The 19717-nt window shown below is 39.3% G+C and overlaps 2 protein-coding genes and 1 pseudogene across 2 annotated transcripts; all 3 read left to right on the top strand.

Annotated features, from left to right (window-relative positions):
* The first annotated feature begins 406 nt into the window (after positions 1-406).
* On the top strand, positions 407-5242 carry LOC138607991 (5-hydroxytryptamine receptor 3A-like; annotated as a pseudogene).
* Positions 5243-6703: 1461 nt separating this feature from the next.
* On the top strand, positions 6704-10253 carry LOC138607990 (5-hydroxytryptamine receptor 3A-like). Its single transcript, XM_069680652.1, has 9 exons — positions 6704-6710; positions 6864-7027; positions 7223-7267; positions 8339-8445; positions 8547-8716; positions 8829-8989; positions 9293-9503; positions 9683-9892; positions 9997-10253. Exons 1-9 carry the CDS (start codon positions 6704-6706, stop codon positions 10251-10253), a joined length of 1332 nt encoding a protein of 443 aa, XP_069536753.1.
* Positions 10254-13059: 2806 nt separating this feature from the next.
* On the top strand, positions 13060-18772 carry LOC138607367 (5-hydroxytryptamine receptor 3A-like). The gene is made up of 9 exons (XM_069679954.1): positions 13060-13111; positions 13976-14136; positions 14257-14301; positions 14402-14508; positions 15772-15941; positions 16080-16240; positions 16616-16826; positions 16958-17167; positions 18489-18772. The coding sequence occupies exons 1-9, from the start codon at positions 13060-13062 to the stop codon at positions 18770-18772; spliced, it is 1401 nt and encodes a 466-aa protein (XP_069536055.1).
* Positions 18773-19717: the final 945 nt, after the last annotated feature.

Raw genomic sequence — 19717 nt, 5'->3', positions numbered from 1 at the left:
CATTACCAAAAATATTACTAAAAAATTGCAGAGGGATGTGTGAGACGTGTTCAATTGTCCCTCCAGAAAGTTGCAAAGTTGTGTTCCCGCAACTTTATCTTAACTTGCGATTTTGGCCAATTGTTGCAACTTTTCCACAAATTTCGTCCGATTTCCCTTCAAGCTTGAAGTCATGTATGTCACCAAACTCACGTCTTTGATATTAAAATTAGTCTTGGCTGGCCTGCATTGTCCGACCGTAGACTAAATCACTGGCATGTCCGTATTTATAAAACAATTCTTAACTAGCTTCCCCCTTACCTATGTAACTTTATTAATGTAAAAAAATACCGGAAGCTACAGTCTTCGCTCTGTAACCCACTCGTAAGGCTTAATTTTACCGTCTGTCCCCAAAGTGTGTCTCGAAATGAGGAAAAAGGGTTTCAGGTACGTTGCTCCTGCTGCTTGGGTCTGGGGGAGCTGATCTCTTTAAATCTTTTTCAAAGTAGATTGAAGGCTTTGGAGGAAGCTGCATCAGGTTGTAGATGCTTTGATTAATGACTTTCCACTATGTGGCCCAGAATATGCCGACTTATTTTTTGTTATTGTCGTGTGTCGTATGTCTGAAACTTAGTTAAAGTGTGCTGCTGCTCTCTCAGCAAGGACACTCTTGTAAAAGAGATTTTTAATCTCAATTAGGCTTTTTCTGGCTTAATAAATAAAATAAATAAAAGTATTGGTCCCCTGGGGTCGGAAATATTGTCAGAACATCTGAGGGCATCTGGTCCTTTGTACCAGCGGATAGCACTGAATGTACATGCGCAGTACGAAATGAGTATTTCACGGCTTGACTTCAGTGTCATTCTGTTTTTACACATTTGATTTGGAATCTTGACACTAAAATCGAACGGAAGAGATGTCAGATGACAAACAATTAGCTCAGCCAATAGATGGCCTTATTGGAGCGTTTGTCCCAGTCGCTCACAGTGGATACTGTGTTACACGTAAATATGGCTCAAAACATCGAAACTTTTGCTTTTTAAAAAAGCTGCCAAAAAAATCACCTTTGTGGCTGCCAAGTTCAGGAAGAGTTAAATTCCTTTGTATGTAAACTAAATTGAAAGTACTTTTATTGATATCCCAATAATAAATGGATATTAAGCTTAGGTAATACCTGATAATATATGTGTCTGAGTATGTTTACAACTGGGATTTTGTGTGTTGAATCCTGTGTCAGCTCTCTGCAGTGCCATCGACTTGAACTGCTCCGAGCCAAACCAACCCGCCCTGCTGAAAGCTCTGACTCCAGTCTTTAACCTGAGCGCCATACGACCTGTGATGAACCTGACGACCGTCACCAACGTCCGAATCTCCTTCACCATGTATGGGATACTTGGAGTGGTAAGTTCAGCTCACAGAAGATAAGGAAAAGCAGCATTATACAGTACATATATAATCTGTTAGTAGAGTTTAATTGTGAGGAAACTATTCTTGTCTTGCAGGATGAAAAGGCTCAACTCTTGGTCACTTACATCTGGCTACATTATGTAAGTACTGTCATCTAGAGATGGGCGGATGATACCGAAGCTCTGAAGCGAGCTTGTTTCACTCCTATGAAGGACAGTGTTGAAGGATCGAGCTTGTATCGTAGGAGGAATGTCACATGGTTTAGAGATTTTAAGGGCAGGGCAGCAGGATGGTGTGGTGGTTAGCACCGCGTCCTGGCGGCCAGAAGGTTCTGGGTTTGATTCCCTGTCGGTGGCATTTCTTTAAATCATCACAATGCATCGGAAAATAGATATAGTTAAACCTGTTGATGCTAAATTAACAGCTCTTTCTTCACGCTTAGGTTCAATTCCACCTTCTGCCAGTCCATTTCCCCATGTTACTACACTAATTTTCTGACACATTTAAAGAATTGTCATCTTAATAAATGTCAAATGATTGAAGTTGCACTCTACACGTGGAAGGAGTGCTCCAAGAGAACCTTTTTCAGCAACCAAAGACAGAAAGCCCCAAAGCTTCATGAGGCTTTATCCACCCATAGCTACAGTCATCCATCCCGACTTAATACACTGTATATTATTTACCTCATGGCATATCTTCTCTGTGCGCTAACACCAGTTTTATTGTTTCAGTGGTGGCAGAACGAGCTTGTCAAATGGGACCCAGTCCAGTGTGACACCAAGAAAATTTCTCTTCCCAGAACCAAGTTTTGGGTGCCAGATATTGTCATCAATGAATTGTGAGTACTATTGACATGATCATATATTTATACTGTTTGTTATACATACAAATGTATTGTATATGAAACGGGGAAAGAGCGAGCAGGGAAGACACGCGGTAAGAGGCCGAGGGCGGGAGTCGAAGGACTTAGCCTCTGTACGTGGGGCGCGCGATTTAGCCGCTGAGTTTAACCAGTGCCCCAAATCCAAACTTTCTAAAACAGCTGGGCACGGAAGATTTTACAAAGAACTTTTCAAAAACGAGGGAAACGAAGCTCTTTGGAAAAGATGAATAAGATATATCAGAATTTGGCCTAACAGGCAACAACTGTTAGCAGGATGCAGCTTCCCGACTGGTTAACACAGTTGCGTATGTCAACATTATTTGAGCAGCCGGTAAAAATGGCACCAGGACTGACAGAAGAGCAAGCAAAGCAAAAACATGGAGCCAGAATAATGTTCTCCTCTTATTTAGAAACAGGGCTACGTCTGTTTCCTGTGAGTAGCAGTGAATACATTTTCTCATTTCGCTCAAAACTCCTCTTTTCGTTCGTCTCTTGCAGTATGGATGAAAACACAGCCCCCTTTGTCCCGTACCTGTACCTGTACAACGATGGCAGGGTGCACGATGCTCAACCAGTCAAAGTTGTCAGCTCCTGTAACCTCGATATCTACACCTTCCCCTTCGACATACAGAACTGCACCATAACTTTCAACTCCTACATCCACCTGGGTAACACACTCCTCCAAATGTCTCTTCTCTTTCTAAGTTTAAGGTTTTTTCAAAGCAGGTTATGGAGGAAAGCAAGACAGGAAGTATATATAAGAGGCCATGAATGATGTGCTGTTCTGAAACTCATTTCTTTTGAGTGATGCTCACGATAAAAGTGCTTTATTGTGCAATTTGGTTTTTTGAAATGTAACCAAATATTCAACTGTAACAAGAATATTAACCTACATGAAAAACTATAAAATATTCCACAAAATTAATGCAACTATGGATTCCTAAAGCTCTGTAATGTGTGTGTTTATTCATCTTTACTTTGCAGCATAATGTATTTCTCTATTCTATTCTATTCCAGCTATGGACATAACGATATCCCTCGGGAGCTCTGCAGAAAACATCACACGTAACTCCAAGAGGGTGATGACCACCATGGGGGAGTGGGAGCTGCTGGATATCACCTCCCACAAATACACCTTTGGAAATGATGCGGCTGATAAGGTTGATGAGCTCGCATTCCATGTAGGTGATTTGACTTTCTCTTAATGACGTTTCAGGCTTGAATACGAGAGTGTAAATTCAACTTAAAAGTTATAATAGCTATCTTAACAACCTTGTGGCATTCTTTCAAATGAATAAGCAAATCTCAAATGTGCACGGGAACGGTACCTGAAAACATTCCTCTTCTCCCTCTGCAGATCAGAGTGAGGCGCCGGGCCACCCTGTACGTGGTGAACCTGCTGATCCCCAGCTGCTTCCTCATCACAGTCGACCTCTTCAGCTTCCTGCTGCCTCCCCAGGCTGTGGACCGTTCCTCCTTCAAGATGACCCTCATCCTGGGCTACACCGTCTTCCTGCTCATCATGAACGACCTGCTGCCTATCACTGGAAACACCATACCTCTGATAAGTCAGTTGACAGTACATTCAACTGGTGTTAGAGTCACACGTAGTAATTGTGACTCTTGCACCCACTACTGTTAGAATACTGTTACTGTTGTTGTATAATGTAGAATGCTTTTGAAGTGGGCTTTTTTTGCCATTGAAATTTGGGGCAGGTAACAGGAGAGCTGTTAATAAAGGTTGCAATCTTGATTTCTATGCATTAATTCATAAATAGATATGTTTAAACTATGCTTAGATTTACGTGTTACTTACATTTTCACTTCACACTACTTTTTATTTGACAAGCTACCATTTGAACATATCCGTCACTCTTCTCTTTTAGATGTGTTCTTCTCTCTCTGCCTGGCTATGATGGTGGCCAGTCTACTGGAGACCATCCTCATCACCAACCTGCTGAGTGGCTCTGCTGAATTCGCTCCTGTCCCGCACTGGATCCGAGTGATTGTTCTGCAGTTTCTTGGCTGTGTTGTCTGCCTGCCTCAGAAGACTAAAAAACAAAAGGATTCAGGTATACTGTATATAGGTTTGTTTTTTTTAATACAGTGGTTAAATCCTTGAGTGCTGATATACAGTACAACAGCACTTGGACTTTTATCACTCTGCCTCAGGTGTTCAGAATACTGTCAATCGACATTGCAGCAATCACAGGCTACTAAAGCAATTGTCAGCAGACTCTTATTGTACTTGTTGCACTACAAAAGGAAACATACAGAGTACAAAGTGGCTGGTCTGCTAAAAGATGTAGACATACTAAGCAGAAAAATGCTTGTTGCTTGGCAACAGCCCAATTCCAATCAAGAACTAGATGTGTTGGCAGAGCAAGGTTATTAGTAAAAATAAACAAAATATTGTGTTTTACATTTTGCTTTTTCAACTTAATGCTGCATGTAGAACTGTTGTTTAAAAGCAATATCACACTCAAGGCTGTGCTGTTATACTGACTATCAGCATGGCTGTGATTATCTTCAACAAGAGGCCGTATCACTAATTCACGGCTGTGCTGATATTCAGTACAACAGTTGTTGTTCAGAGTTCAGATCAGATGGATCCAAGACTGTGGGGTTAATTTAGTTTAAGTGTTTTCTGAATAGATTTTTTAAAAATTATCTTTTTCTTCTTAAAAACTAGCCACGAAACTTGTGTTGACAAAGCACACAGCTAATGCGGGGCCTGCAGGGGTAACGGGGTCAGCTGCCGAGGGCATGGCCCTGCAGGAGCTGAGGAGCCTGGGTCAGGACCTCCAGGCCATCCGCCTGCAGGTGGAGAAGCAGCTGGGCCAGAGCCAGAGCTCGGAGGAGTGGATCCAGGTGGGTTTCATCATAGACCGCCTGCTGTTCGGCCTCTACATCTTCTTCATATCTGTCAGCTTCATTACCATCATCATTATCTGGAACAACTCATACAGTTAGTAGGTAACTGTTGATTATGGGGCTCCATTAATGTAGCAAGTGGCTAAAATGAATTTTAAACAAATACATTGTAATGTTATGTAGAGGATTTGTTTTGGAGCCAAAGTATTTACACATACAAAAGTAATCATATAATTGTTAGTAATAACAAATGGTCATATTATCACACTTTAAATTAGCTCTACTTCATTAACGTAGATGTAATTTTAAGCCTTTGTGTTTTATTGTGCACTTTTAAAATGGAGGAACCCACTGTAAACAAAATAAAATCACTTGAAAAACTTCCATTCGGTTTTCGATTGACATTTATTTCTAACATAATAATCATGTTCGAATTGTTTTTCCATATATACATTATTTAAGTTGTAAATCCTTACATACAGAGTCGTAACTAATGACAATCCTGAAATACAAAGTAATTTAACTGTGCAGAAGATAAAGCTAAAATAGATTAAGCTTGGTCAACTTAATGTCAAACGTAGCCCTCTGCTATCAAAGGCTGCCCCAAAATAAAATACGAGTTGTCATTTTTTCTGTATAGAATATGATCATAATATTAACAAAACCATAGATACCATATTGATTTAAAAAAAAAAAATCAATCAATAAACTTTCGACATGTTTAGTTTTGCATCGTCAAATGATGTGCAGCTTATGCCTCTACCAAATTCAACCATTGATATTTTGTTGCGGTTTGCAATAAAATTAATATCTATTAATGTTATTCAAACTCTCAAATAAGTAGCCAAGAAACATCTTTTTGTAAACACACTCAAATAGAACAAATTTCATACACTTCACTAAAGGTACACTACATTTTCAAAAGTTAGTCGACGCAAAAAACGTTTACGTTTCATGTAATAAGAAAATTCAGAGGTGTAATGTAATTTACATAAACAGCATCTCCATATTCTGTTGCATCACGACGATGTGTTTGGTTTTATAAATGTAAGCCTGGACTAAAATAAAAATAGCTACGAGTAATCATGCTAATGTTGGAAACCCTACAGACTCCCATCTTCCCTTGCTAGTACATATTTTAAAATCGTACTTCGATACTCCTTTTTATATCTTATATGATGGTTACCTTTCATAAGGACATACATAAGGTCTCAAAGTAATCTAACTTTAACAAATAGATATGTATTCTGTTTTATTTTCACTTCACTTACCTAGAAGACAACATTACTGACCTGTCAAATCAAAGTTCTGAATTGTTGTAGAAAACTTTACAGGACAGCCCTGACCACCAGCACAACATCAGACTAACAACCGCTTTTGACTCAATGTTGATGTTTTTAGTGCTGCCGGCTGAAAGTCAAACCTAAGGTTCTATTCATCTTCATCTCTATGCTCATGCATGGTAAGTACAGCTCCTATGAAACAGAAATATACATATATGAAGTACCAAGAGCTTCTTATCCAACTGTTTTAATCGGATGCACGTTATATCCTGCCAACATGGCCAGTATCCTTAGCATACAAGGAAGTCAAAAGGTTTTGAGTTAAGTAAGATGTATTCATTGGTGTTTGTTCATGGCTTAAACTTGCTGCCATTAAGTGCAGCTCATTTGAGGTCTACTTTAACATCATAATGACACATTTCTTCTTCCCTCTGCAGCTCCGTGCGGCTCTGTCATGCTGAACTGCACTAAACCTGACCCGCCCTCCCTGCTGGAGGCTCTCAGACCGGTATTCAACTTGAGCTCCATCAGACCTGTCATGAATATGTCAACTCCCACCAACGTCACCATCAGCTTCGTCCTGTTTGGCATTCTGGGGGTGGTAAGTGACACTACATTAACCATAATCACATCCACTTTAAGCCCATGTTGGATCCCTTTCACCTGTAAGAAGGGTAAACTACTCAGAACAACTTCGGAAAAATTGACTAATTTTTCTACATTGTAGAAATAGCTTTGCAGAGTACAAAATGTCTGAAAAAGGACTGCATTCAACCAAATGTTGGTTCTCTTTCAGGATGAAAAGGCCCAAGTCCTGACAACGTATATCTGGCAGACTTTGGTAAGAAAGTCTTTTACAACCAACTTCACACAGTTAACAATAAAAAGATAAAATCTTTCCTCCCTTCCAAGCTTGAGAATCACAGAAAAGCAGAAGTTATCAGTTTGGATCACAATGTAATCTTTTTGGCAGGTCCTACAGTCACCATATTCACTGGGCGGCCATTTTTCTCTGAGGTCCAGCTCAGGAAGGGAAACTCAAATAGCGTTATAATACTTGTACTGCTGTGCTCTTGGTAGTATTTCTTATAAATGTAGGGGCAATTATCATTTCACCACTTCCCCATTGATCAGAATCTGAAGACAGTAGTGACAATCAAGAGGGAACCATATTTAAAGGTAAACATGTAAGTTTGATAGCTCACAAGCTAACATCAGGCAACAGCTAATGTAAGCTACTCAACCGCATTCTAGCTAACATTACCCTCAGCTAACAATGTATCCTCTATCATATCATGTTATACTATCAGATGAGTAATGCTAGCAACCAGTCACTCCCAGCTAATGGTGGCTAGCTCTGAAGTAGCTATACGCTAACATATATAGCTTTTGTCTGACAGTAGCTAATGTTATCAAATGTGTTTAAACATTAAGTATGGCTCTATGTGCTTCAGGATTTTTACTGTTGTCTTTTTAATCGCTGATGAATCTGGAAGCTGTTAAATAACAACGATTTGTCCGAATTAATGCATTTATTTATAACCTAGCACACATCAGAACATTTAACAGCATTTTAGCCTCCTTTAGCCTGGGCGTGACGTCAGAGGAAAATGGCCGTTGTATGAATGTGGTCAGTTCCATCATTAGACACCAGATACCTCATGATGTAAACTGCCAAAAAAAAGAGAAACGTATAAAAGAGTAACTTTTTGATTTGACAATTAAAAATGTCCTTTAAAACTTTACGTCAAAAGGAATAAAGAGAATGTTGCATCCATTCTGGTAAAATAGAACATCACATTTTATAATTTTACAAATCACACCTGTGACCACATAAGCTATATATAGAGCAATTAAATGTCACCTGAAAACTCTTGTAGTCAGGTATGTGTTTGTCTGATTTTCGTTGCAGGAGTGGAGGAATGAGTTCGTCAGGTGGGACCCGGAACAGTGTGGAGCTGTACGGATTACAATTCCACGGAAACTGCTCTGGGTACCAGATGTGGTCATCAATGAATTGTAAGTAGCATCTGCTCTATAGAGCAGTGCAGAATTATCTGTGTGTAGACTTAATACTCTTACCTTAATTACCGGGTTTGATGTCTTTTCCCTTCCTGTAGCATGGGGAAGAACTCGGCTCCATTTGTCCCATACAGCTACCTGCTTTCTGACGGCCGTGTGATCGATAAACGGCCCGTCAGAGTGGTCAGCTCCTGCAGACTCGACATCTACACGTTTCCATTTGACATCCAGAAGTGCAGTTTAAGCTTCAATTCCTACTTACACACGAGTATAAAGAAACAACTTAAAACACAGACTTTTTAAAAACAAAAATCTATAATTATTGAACGTAATTATAATTGGATAAACTCTTAGCTTTGACTGTTACATTTCCCTTACAGTTTCGGCTGTGCAGATTAACCACACATCTGTAGAGGCAATATTAGAACGCTCTAGAAAAGTGATGACGACTATGGGTGAGTGGAAACTGGTTGGAATCACAGTGAAGATTTATCGGCTACCAACTTCGTCAGGAGACGATTACCAAGAGATCCGGTTCTTTGTAAGAAAATACTTCTCACTGTTACCTTTTCAAGTGCCATGTTTCAGTTATTTCATCAAAATGAAAGACACAGTGAAAATATTGATATGAACTATTATTAGTTATTAAAGTTGCCCTCCTCGGGATGCATGGCTGTCCTATACGTAGTCATGTGAAAATTAATACCGTCTATGAATATATATTTGAGGCATTCATTTTTACCTCAAAAATTGATAGATTTTAGCACAGAACATTCTTAAATAAAAGTGTATATATAATATATGACTAATACGTGTTTATCCGCTGTCGTTGACACCATTACAGGTCTCAGTGAGTCGTCGGGCCACCCTCTACGTGGTGAACCTCCTGATCCCCAGCTGCTTCCTCATCACAGTCGACCTCTTCAGCTTCCTGCTGCCTCCGAAGAACGTCGACCGGTCTTTGTTCAAGATGACCCTCATCCTCGGCTACACAGTGTTCCTGCTCAGCATGAACGACATGCTGCCCATCACAGGAGACAACATACCGCTCATAAGTCAGTTGACGATACATTCAGCTACTGTTAGAGACACGAGTAGAAAGTGTGACTCTTACACCCACTACTGTTAGAATACTGTTACTGCAGTCTGTATGATTTGTCTGGCTGGATTTAACTTGTATTTGAAGCTGCTTCATGAACAAGAATATACAAAGCTTCCTATATTATTATCCCAGATGTGTTCCTGTCTCTGTGCCTGGCTATGATGGTGGCTAGTTTACTGGAGACGATCATCGTCACCAACCTGCTGTGTGGCTCTGCCAACTACTGTCCAGTCCCTCGCTTTATCCGAGTGCTTGTTCTTCACCACCTTGGACGCCTGGTACGGCTTCCTCCAAAGCCCAGAGATCTAGAGGACACAGTCATCCAAAATCCGGCTGCACAAGGTAGGAGGTCACACCTGGGAGGTGGTTCTACAGGCAAAATTATTCACGTCCTTCACCTCCTCTCTCAATCTTTGCACCAGAAATAGGCGTCTCTTCTTCGTCAGATGTCAGCGAGGCTCCAGAGCAGAGGGGGCCGCTGGATGAGGACAAGACCCTGCAGCAGCTGAGGAGCCTAGGTAGGGAGCTCCAGGACATCCGCCTTCAGCTGAAGCAGCAGCTGAATGAAAGCCAGAGCTCGGAGGACTGGATGCAGGTGGGTTTCATCATAGACCGCCTGCTGTTCGGCCTCTACATCGTCTTCATATCAGTCAGCTTCATTACCATCATCATTATCTGGCTGCAGTCATACAACGCATCTTGATTTTCCCCCGTGATTTTTTTTTGTATAATTTATTAAAGCCTTTAGTGGGTTTTTTTCTGTTCATTTTATAGACAAAACAGTTCATGACCGCCAATGTTCTTTACAACATCACTTACTTTGTGTTGTCTACAATACTTACACTTTGTGACTTGTATATTTTTAATATATTGCACTACTTACCTTCAGCAACACTGCAGCACCATGCAGCTTACATTACAATGTTATTGACAGCATGCATGCACATTTATGAGCATGCAAAGAAAAATATCTATATCTATGACTGATTGTTCCTTTCCATTTAATATTTATTTTTGCATGTAATAATGCAGGTGAATTGTGTCTGCCATTGTAGAAAGGCATCCATTTCAAGCCAATATGGTCCTTTTCTCTTATGTGTCTATTCATATTTATATTTGGTAACATTAAGATGAGAACTGCTGACCTGATGTAGAATTAAGCACTATTTCAACAAGCTTGCATTAAAGTTTTCCAACACATTTTGTATGGCTTTGTCTCAGTCGTATTGTATTTAATGCAAACATACAGGAATCTGGAGCAAGAATTTAGTGTTCTTTCAGATCTTTAAAACCCTGGAAATTTCTCATTTGCTTTGTTAACTAATCAGCATATATTTGCATGTTTCAACAAAGCATTTGGCCGACAGTTTGCTCTACCCTGGAGGTTAATGACCAGAACAATGCTGTTCACGTGTCTTTAGACTTCTTCTATTTGTTCCCCTCTCTTAAGTCTTTCGGCAAAATAAGTCCAGGACTCTACTTCTCTTAAATTTAAAGTCCAAGTTACTACTCTGCTCATCAGATTATTATCAGAAAAACCTCTTTTTATGATCTAATCTACAGTGGGGCAAAAAAGTATTTAGTCAGCCACCAATTGTGCAAGTTCTCCCACTTAAAAAGATGAGAGAGGCCTGTAATTTTCATCATAGGTACACTTCAACTATGAGAGACAGAATGGGGGGAAAGAATCCAGGAAATCACATTGTAGGATTTTTAATGAATTAATTGGTAAATTCCTCGGTAAAATAAGTATTTGGTCACCTACAAACAAGCAAGATTTCTGGCTCTCACAGACCTGTAACTTCTTTAAGAGGCTCCTCTGTCCTCCACTTGTTACCTGTATTAATGGCACCTGTTTGAACTCATTATCAGTATAAAAGACACCTGTCCACAACCTCAAACAGTCACACTCCAAACTCCACTATGGCCAAGACCAAAGAGCTGTCAAAGGACACCAGAAACAAAATTGTAGACCTGCACCAGGCTGGGAAGACTGAATCTGCAATAGGTAAGCAGCTTGGTGTGAAGAAATCAACTGTGGGAGCAATTATTAGAAAATGGAAGACATACAAGACCACTGATAATCTCCCTCTATCTGGGGCTCCACGCAAGATCTCACCCCGTGGGGTCAAAATGATCACAAGAACGGTGAACAAAAATCCCAGAACCACACGGGGGGACCTAGTGAATGACCTGCAGAGAGCTGGGACCAAAGTAACAAAGGCTACCATCAGTAACACACTACGCCGCCAGGGACTCAAATCCTGCAGTGCCAGACGTGTCCCCCTGCTTAAGCCAGTACATGTCCAGGCCCGTCTGAAGTTTGCTAGAGAGCATTTGGATGATCCAGAAGAGGATTGGGAGAATGTCATATGGTCAGATGAAACCAAAATAGAACTTTTTGGTAAAAACTCAACTCGTCGTGTTTGGAGGAGAAAGAATACCGAGTTGCATCCAAAGAACACCATACCTACTGTGAAGCATGGGGGTGGAAACATCATGCTTTGGGGCTGTTTTTCTGCAAGGGGACCAGGACGACTGATCCGTGTAAAGGAAAGAATGAATGGGGCCATGTATCGTGAGATTTTGAGTGAAAACCTCCTTCCATCAGCAAGGGCATTGAAGATGAAACGTGGCTGGGTCTTTCAGCATGACAATGATCCCAAACACACCGCCCGGGCAACGAAGGAGTGGCTTCGTAAGAAGCGTTACAAGGTCCTGGAGTGGCCTAGCCAGTCTCCAGATCTCAACCCCATAGAAAATCTGTGGAGGGAGTTGAAAGTCTGTGTTGCCCAGCGACAGGCCCAAAACATCACTGCTCTAGAGGAGATCTGCATGGAGGAATGGGCCAAAATACCAGCAACAGTGTGTGAAAACCTTGTGAAGACTTACAGAAAACGTTTGACCTCTGTCATTGCCAACAAAGGGTATATAACAAAGTATTGAGATGAACTTTTGTTATTGACCAAATACTTATTTTCCACCATAATTTGCAAATAAATTCTTTAAAAATCAGACAATGTGATTTTCTGGATTTTTTTTTCTCATTCTGTCTCTCATAGTTGAGGTATACCTATGATGAAAATTACAGGCCTCTCTCATCTTTTTAAGTGGGAGAACTTGCACAATTGGTGGCTGACTAAATACTTTTTTGCCCCACTGTATATAACTTTCAGATAAATAAGTGAAGAGCAGAGAAATGTTTAAAAACAACTGAAATCGTATTTGTTTGATGCAAATGTGAGGACAGATTCAGAGTCATGAATGCTGAGCTGTTTGCTTCCAATAATTGCAAACTGCAAAACTTAAAAGACAAAGTAAATGAGTTTTGAAAAAAAATTCTTCCATCCTTGTTTGACTAGTGTTTCTCACATTGTGCGACACTGGTTTGACACGTGTGCAAATAGTTCAGTAAGAAAAGGTGAGAGGTGTGTTGAGCCAATCAGACAAAAGATACACATTTTGTTCCAACTGTTTTGCTCACTTTTGGCTGAGCTGACACAGACAAGATGACAGCGGCAAAGACAGCCGGTCTCATCTTCTGTTTTTCACTTCTTCACGGTAAGAAGGATTTTTATTTTCTACTAAATTAGCAAAATGAGAAAAGGAAGAAATTTGTTAAAAGCTGTAAACGTATTCAAATGTTAAAGCTTTCAGAAACTTTCCAGGTTATTTTTTCAGAAAATACAACATTAACTGAAAAGCACTTTATGATCATAAATCAAAAAGCACGAGAGAAGCTACCATGTAAAATACAAAACAATACATTATGGTTGTTTTAAAATCATGTGCTGTTTGGGGAAAAGACGGGAAAACAATTTAAACTTTAAAGAATTTAAGTTAAATCTTCAACCAAATTCATACCAAAAAAACCTATAAAACTTTAGGACGTCCAACAAACAGCTTTTCATAACCAAAATTATGTCAAGAGTGATGTAACCTGTAGCACATAAAGCTGAGAGAAACACGTGTCAAGGCAAAGAGTCTACAGCCAGGCAGCTCTGTGAGGCTGTATGTAGGAATATTGGTGCTTTGAGCTAAAGGCTAATGTTAGCTAACAGGCTCGCAGTGTCAGGTATAACCATCTGTACCATCTTAGTTTAGTGTGTTAGCATGCTAATCTGCAATTCAACATTTTAAGAGTTTATGGGAATGTTATTGGTTAGCATTTCCTCTGGATGGGAAAAATAATGTGTGTGCTCAATTTCAGAGTAGTTCTTCATCCATGACAACATAAAGGTTGAGCTGTTAACAGCTTAAACCTAGAGAGAAAAAAAAGTTAAACTGAAGAACTAAGTTGACACAATGAGGCCCTTTAATCTTACTCAGTTACACAAAGTGAGTGAAACAAAGACGAGGTGCTAACATAAAATATAATTCATTTACCGCGTGATTTTTAACCTGCCTGTCTCTGTTTGAACTCAGGTTCTGTTGCAGCGTTGAACTGCACCAGCCCGACGATTGAATCCATGTTTGATGCACTTGAGACGGAATTATTTCCTAGAAATCTGCTGCGACCTGTAAAACGCTTTTCGGATACACTCAATGTCTCCATCGACATAACTGTGGTGGGAATTTTAGGAGTGGTGAGTCAATGAGTTATGCTAAAATCTATTCATCCTGCACATAAACACTCATTACTGTAGTTTAATTAAAGTATAATTGGACACAAAGGGATTTTTTTCATGAGCATATCTCATCTCTAGGATGAAAAAGCCCAGTCTTTGACAACGTTCATATGGCAAATCCTGGTAAGTTTTTAGAGCTCTGAAAGAATATGAATTGATGCAGAAATGTGTCTTCTTTTAAGTTGGCATTTTCTAAGTAGGCCTGTTGTATTGTTTACTGTAGGAATGGAATATAGAGGGATTGAGCTGGGATGAGAACGAATGTGGAACAACAAGAGTCTCTGTGCCTCGGGAAAAACTTTGGATCCCTGACATCCGAATCGACGAGTTGTAAGTTTACAAGGATATCGAGTTGTCAGTGAGCTTTATGTCCAAATTATAAAAAAAAAACTTCAAATAAAGTTAAAACCTGAAATGTCGGCACAACAAACCTCCATTGAGGTATACAGTGTTAAATTTTGTGGTAATATTATGGAGTAAAATAACGGTCAAAAAGATTTTGAGCTTGTAAAATATTGAGTCACATGCAGACAGTAAATTTGTGTGTCCGTAACTCTGACTTTGTAAAATCTTTAAATTGAAAATATTGTGGCACAAATTCTACATACACAAACACAAATACTTTCTACAGCTACAAAAACGTGTTATGCATTTGCCAATCTTATCTGTGATCGCAAGTATTTCGACTAGGGATAGACCGATTATCGGCGCCGATATTTGGCATTTTGACGCATATCGGCATCGGCCTTTTTTTTTTTTTTGATCTGACGGCCGATAAGACTTCATTTCTTTGCAAATTTTATTTAACTTGGTTTTATTTACTTTATAAAACTTCAGGAAGTTATTTATTTATTTATTTAAATTTTCAGTTAACTTTACAAGAGATGCTGCTGACCCTGGGAACTCCCTGCGCTTTTTGTTTGTTTGTTTAATAAACATATGCTTAAAGGCATTTAAACAAAGTTAAGTGTTGGAGTTTGTATTATTCAAAATTTTGACGCCAATATTTTCACTTTTATTGCAAATGAATATCGGCTCCAAATATCGGTTATCGGCCTCCTTGACAACTAAAAATCGGTATTGGTATCGGCCCTGAAAAAACCATATCGGTTCTAATTTCGACACCTACAAAACTACAAAGTCGCACACTTGAATGTGTGAGGACACATTTTTTTACATGCACAGAAAACATGAAATACAACTGGGGAGTGTAAACTCATTTGTGAACACTATTTTACAAGCTCAAAATCTTTTTGACTGTTATTTCTCTCCATATAATATGGAGCTTAAAGGAATCAACTTGTTGCCACTTGAACTTTATGCTAAAACCATTCAGAGATGTGAGTCAAAAGGATGTTCAGCGGTCTATAAATGTGTTAAACTTCCATTACAAAACAAAACACGCCATAAATACAAGTGTCTCTTATAAGACAATGATCAACAGCATGTTTATGATGTAGCTGTCCCACACATTGGTTTTTAATATTGGTGGTTTCTAAGAACTAAGAAAATGGATCAGCAAAGTGGGACATGAACGTTAATCTTTTAAGTATGTGCATGTTTTTCTTTGTAATTAAGTTATTTCTATTTCAGCATGGACGAAGACGTATCTCCAAACACCCCCTACGTCTACTTATACAACACAGGCCGTGTGTATGATGATAAGCCGGTCAGAGTGGTCAGCTCCTGTCGATTAGTCATCTACACTTTCCCCTTCGATATCCAGAACTGCACCCTGACCTTCCAACCCTATCTACACTTTGGTAAGGCAGCACATAAAACAATAACAATTTAATCATAATTTTTACAGTTATTAAACATTTCAAGTGACCACAGAAGACCACAAGAAACACTTCATACAGACACGCGTCTAATATACACAAATGCTCATTTTGTTCCAGCTAGGGACATACGGATGCTTCAGAGCAGAACAGCTGAGGAAGTCCTGAAGGAGTCCAAAAAATTGTTGCAGACAAAAGGGGAGTGGGAGCTTGTAGATATCAAAGCAGCTACAGGTATCCACGATGTTTCTCCCGAAGGCTACTCTGAGGTCAAATACTATGTAAGCACTTTCAGCTATTGTTTTACATATGTACAATTTTTATTTCGTTTTAATTAAGTGATTAATTCCAGATGAAAGATGAGATAAAACTGCTAAGACACACGACATGTAAAAACAGTATAACAACAAGCTAGCAAGATGAAAAGGGGTTATTTTGTATTAAAATATTAGATTTAAGAAGCGTAGTTGTTGTCGTTTTTATAAGTAATTTGTCACAGTGGAAGTATGTAAACAGAGAACAAAAAGGGGCCGAAGATTGATCCCTGCAGAACACCAAAGTTGTGAGGTTCCACTGAAAAAGCACCAGAAACAATAACAAAGGTATACGGAGTATTACTAAAACCTAAAGTCTATCTACCTGTGTCTCTTCCCAAGATCATTCTAAGACGCAGACCGATCCTCTACGTGGTGAACCTCCTGATCCCCAGCTCCTTCCTCATCACAGTCGACCTCTTTAGCTTTTTCCTGCCTCCCCATAGTGTGGACCGGGGCTCCTTCAAGATGACCCTCATCCTGGGATACACAGTCTTTCTGCTCATCATGAATGACCTGCTGCCTGTCACTGGGGAGACAACACCTCTCATGAGTGAGTGATACCTAATATATGAGTAGATTTTTAATTTAGACTAGTGTAACTATTGGAGAATCAAATTTGAATGAAAAAATATCTCTTATCCCTTAAGTATTTCTTCATTTTTTCCTTTTGTTTTGCTGCAGATGTTTTATTCTCCCTCAGCCTCGCTCTGATGGTGGCCAGCCTGCTGGAGACGGTGTTTATCACTAACCTCCAGTTCAGCTCCGGTCAGTACAGTGCGGTGCCAAACTGGCTCAGCATCCTTGTGTTGCGATATCTGGCTGTCGTAGTTTGTCTTCCTCCAAAGAAGAAGAGCAACCGCGTCACCGTCTCCCTTCACCCATCTAATAAAGGTACATTATCAATATGTTTTTAGTACTTCTCTCACTGCTGCTACATCTGATTGCAATCATTTTGTATGCCTCATTTGATTTCCAATGACAAGTTAATTGAGCATTTTTCATTCTTGATCTTGGAAGTAGTTATTTGAAAAGAAAATCTTATCCCAAGGTCCACTTACTAGCGTTTTCCAAGGATTCTAATGCATATCATGCTCGTCATCAGCAAAGGATGAGAGTTGCTCAGTTTTCTTTGAGATGCACCTGAAAGGTCCGGGAAACGATCAAAGACATGCAGCTTTATTCAAAGCTTTTAGCATTATGCTGTACATTTTACAGGGTTTTAGAAAAGTAACCTGGGAACCATGAAAAAAATCTGCAGCAACTGAACACCTCAGCTTAGCATGGAAGGGCTTTTTCAACCACCCGAGGGAGTTTAAGCATTAGCATTAGCATAAACTAGCTAGCTTCAGATGACAAATTCTGCTAGCTAAACGCATCAATAAAACTGTAAAAAGCCTCGCTCATCAGCAAGATATTAGTTAACGCTTGTTTAAAAAGTTACTTCTCACTGTTATCGTAAAAAACAGTGATGGAATGAAAATCTTGACAAGCGCAGAAAGAAGAAGAAGTTAACTAAAATGTCTGGTTTGATAGCACGTAGCTGTTAATTTCAAGAGAATCGCTATTTAAATAACTTCTTTTTAACCAATGTAAACATGTATCCATTATTAATTTCTTTAAAATTAGTCAATACATTAGTTGAATTTGTGTTTGGTGTTAATTAGAAATGTACCAAAAACAACTCGTATAGGCCTATACACATCGTTAAACACGAGTTGGTGGTGACGTCCTTTGATGCATTAAGTAAAACTAGGTGGAAAAACGTTTTAGGATAATTCCCATAAAATTATAATAGTTATTTTTCGGTAAACAATTCCTCATCATGTAATTGGTCAAAAATACACCCCAAAAAAACAAGAAAGATGCAAACAAAACCTTAACTCCACTTGAAAGCTTTTCCCACAGCTTTCAACTGTATCCTGGGGTATACACATATATATATTTTAAAATTCATACTCTGGTCACTTGATAATAATAAAAGAAACTCCCCTGAAGAGGACCGGTTGAAAGCACTGGAAAGTCAAAGTTGATCTTTGACACTGAAGAACAGACCTTTTTGACAGTTTTTGTTGTCATGTCTTAAGTTTTTTTCCCTATATCTTAAGACAGGGTGGCTTTAGAGTTGTTCATCAGTTAATCATTTACATTTAGTTCTTCAGAATTGTTCTACTCTCTACTTTAACTCTAAACTCTTAATGTTTGACTTACCCAGCGATGAATACAAACATCATCTCCGCAAAAGATCTTCAGGGCATCTATGAGGACAAACCCCCTCCGGAGCCGGCTCTGGACGAACTGAGGAAACTGAGCAGGGATCTCGCGGCCATCCGCATGCAGATTGACAAACACTTCCAGGGGAGCAAGGATTCACAGGAGTGGCTTATGATCGGCATGGTCATCGACCGCCTGCTGTTTTGCTTGTACATCGTCTTCATCTCGGCCAGCTTCGCCTCCATTATCTCGATCTGGATCTGGCATAACTCGTTAGAAAGTTGACTTATCAGGAGAGTTAAATCATAAATTACAACACTGTATTAATAATCAGCAAAAGTTTGTTCAGATGGCAGCGCACAGTTAAATGAACAAAATCACAATTGTTCTTGGTGTTGTCAGAGGTTCTGGTATCAGATTTAAAATCAGATGCATTTGATGAAAAAGACCAAATGAAATGCAGACAGTGTGTTTTAAATGCCTTTCAACAAATTCAGGTCAATCTCAAGCTCCATCTTTAACTTCTAAACTTGCCTGGCCATGTTTTTGTTTTTTTGTTTTTCTGTGTAAGAACTATTTATATTTTAAAATATGAACCTCCTGAGACCCAAGCTTTTGTTTGGTATGCATTTTTAATTTCTCCTACCTTTTGGGGATTAATAGGACCTAATAAGTATAAAACCTAAGAACTGTCTTTGTGTTACATTGAAAAAGTCCCAATGTCCTCATGTGAGTACCTTGTCGTAACGGTGTTGTAGCTTGTTGCTATTGATTTGTCAAATGATTGAAATTTGTCAAATTTGTCTGTCATATCAAGCTACAACTGTTAATACGCATTAAATAAACAAGTTTCAATCATAAAATCTGAAGAGGTTTTCTACCTGGTTGAGTTTTCTGTAGAGCCGACTGTAACACATTTTGGTCGGGAACACGGCCATCTTGAATGTTCACTGATCAGTGTAATTTGCTTTTGTGTCCACAGGGTGATGGACAAAGTGTCCATGAATGAGACCAACGGGTCTAAGTTTCGCAGAATTAAATATTATGGTGCTGTGAAGCCAAAATCTAATGTCACCGTATGAGGACGCAGGGTGTCAGGAGGTTAATATTTCACCAATCTGCATGTCAATGTGACGCTCCTTATACTCTCGTTTGTCAACATGACCTCTGCCTCCATCATTGGACCTTATTATTACTCTCAAATATCCTGTATTCACTTATAAAGTCCAG

Source organism: Semicossyphus pulcher, unplaced genomic scaffold, assembly GCF_022749685.1.
Source record: "Semicossyphus pulcher isolate SPU_LCO1_2020_fin unplaced genomic scaffold, fSemPul1.0.p SCAF_4, whole genome shotgun sequence".
In the NCBI taxonomy this organism is placed as follows: Eukaryota; Metazoa; Chordata; class Actinopteri; order Labriformes; family Labridae; genus Semicossyphus; species Semicossyphus pulcher.
This window is presented reverse-complemented; position numbering and strand designations above follow the sequence as displayed.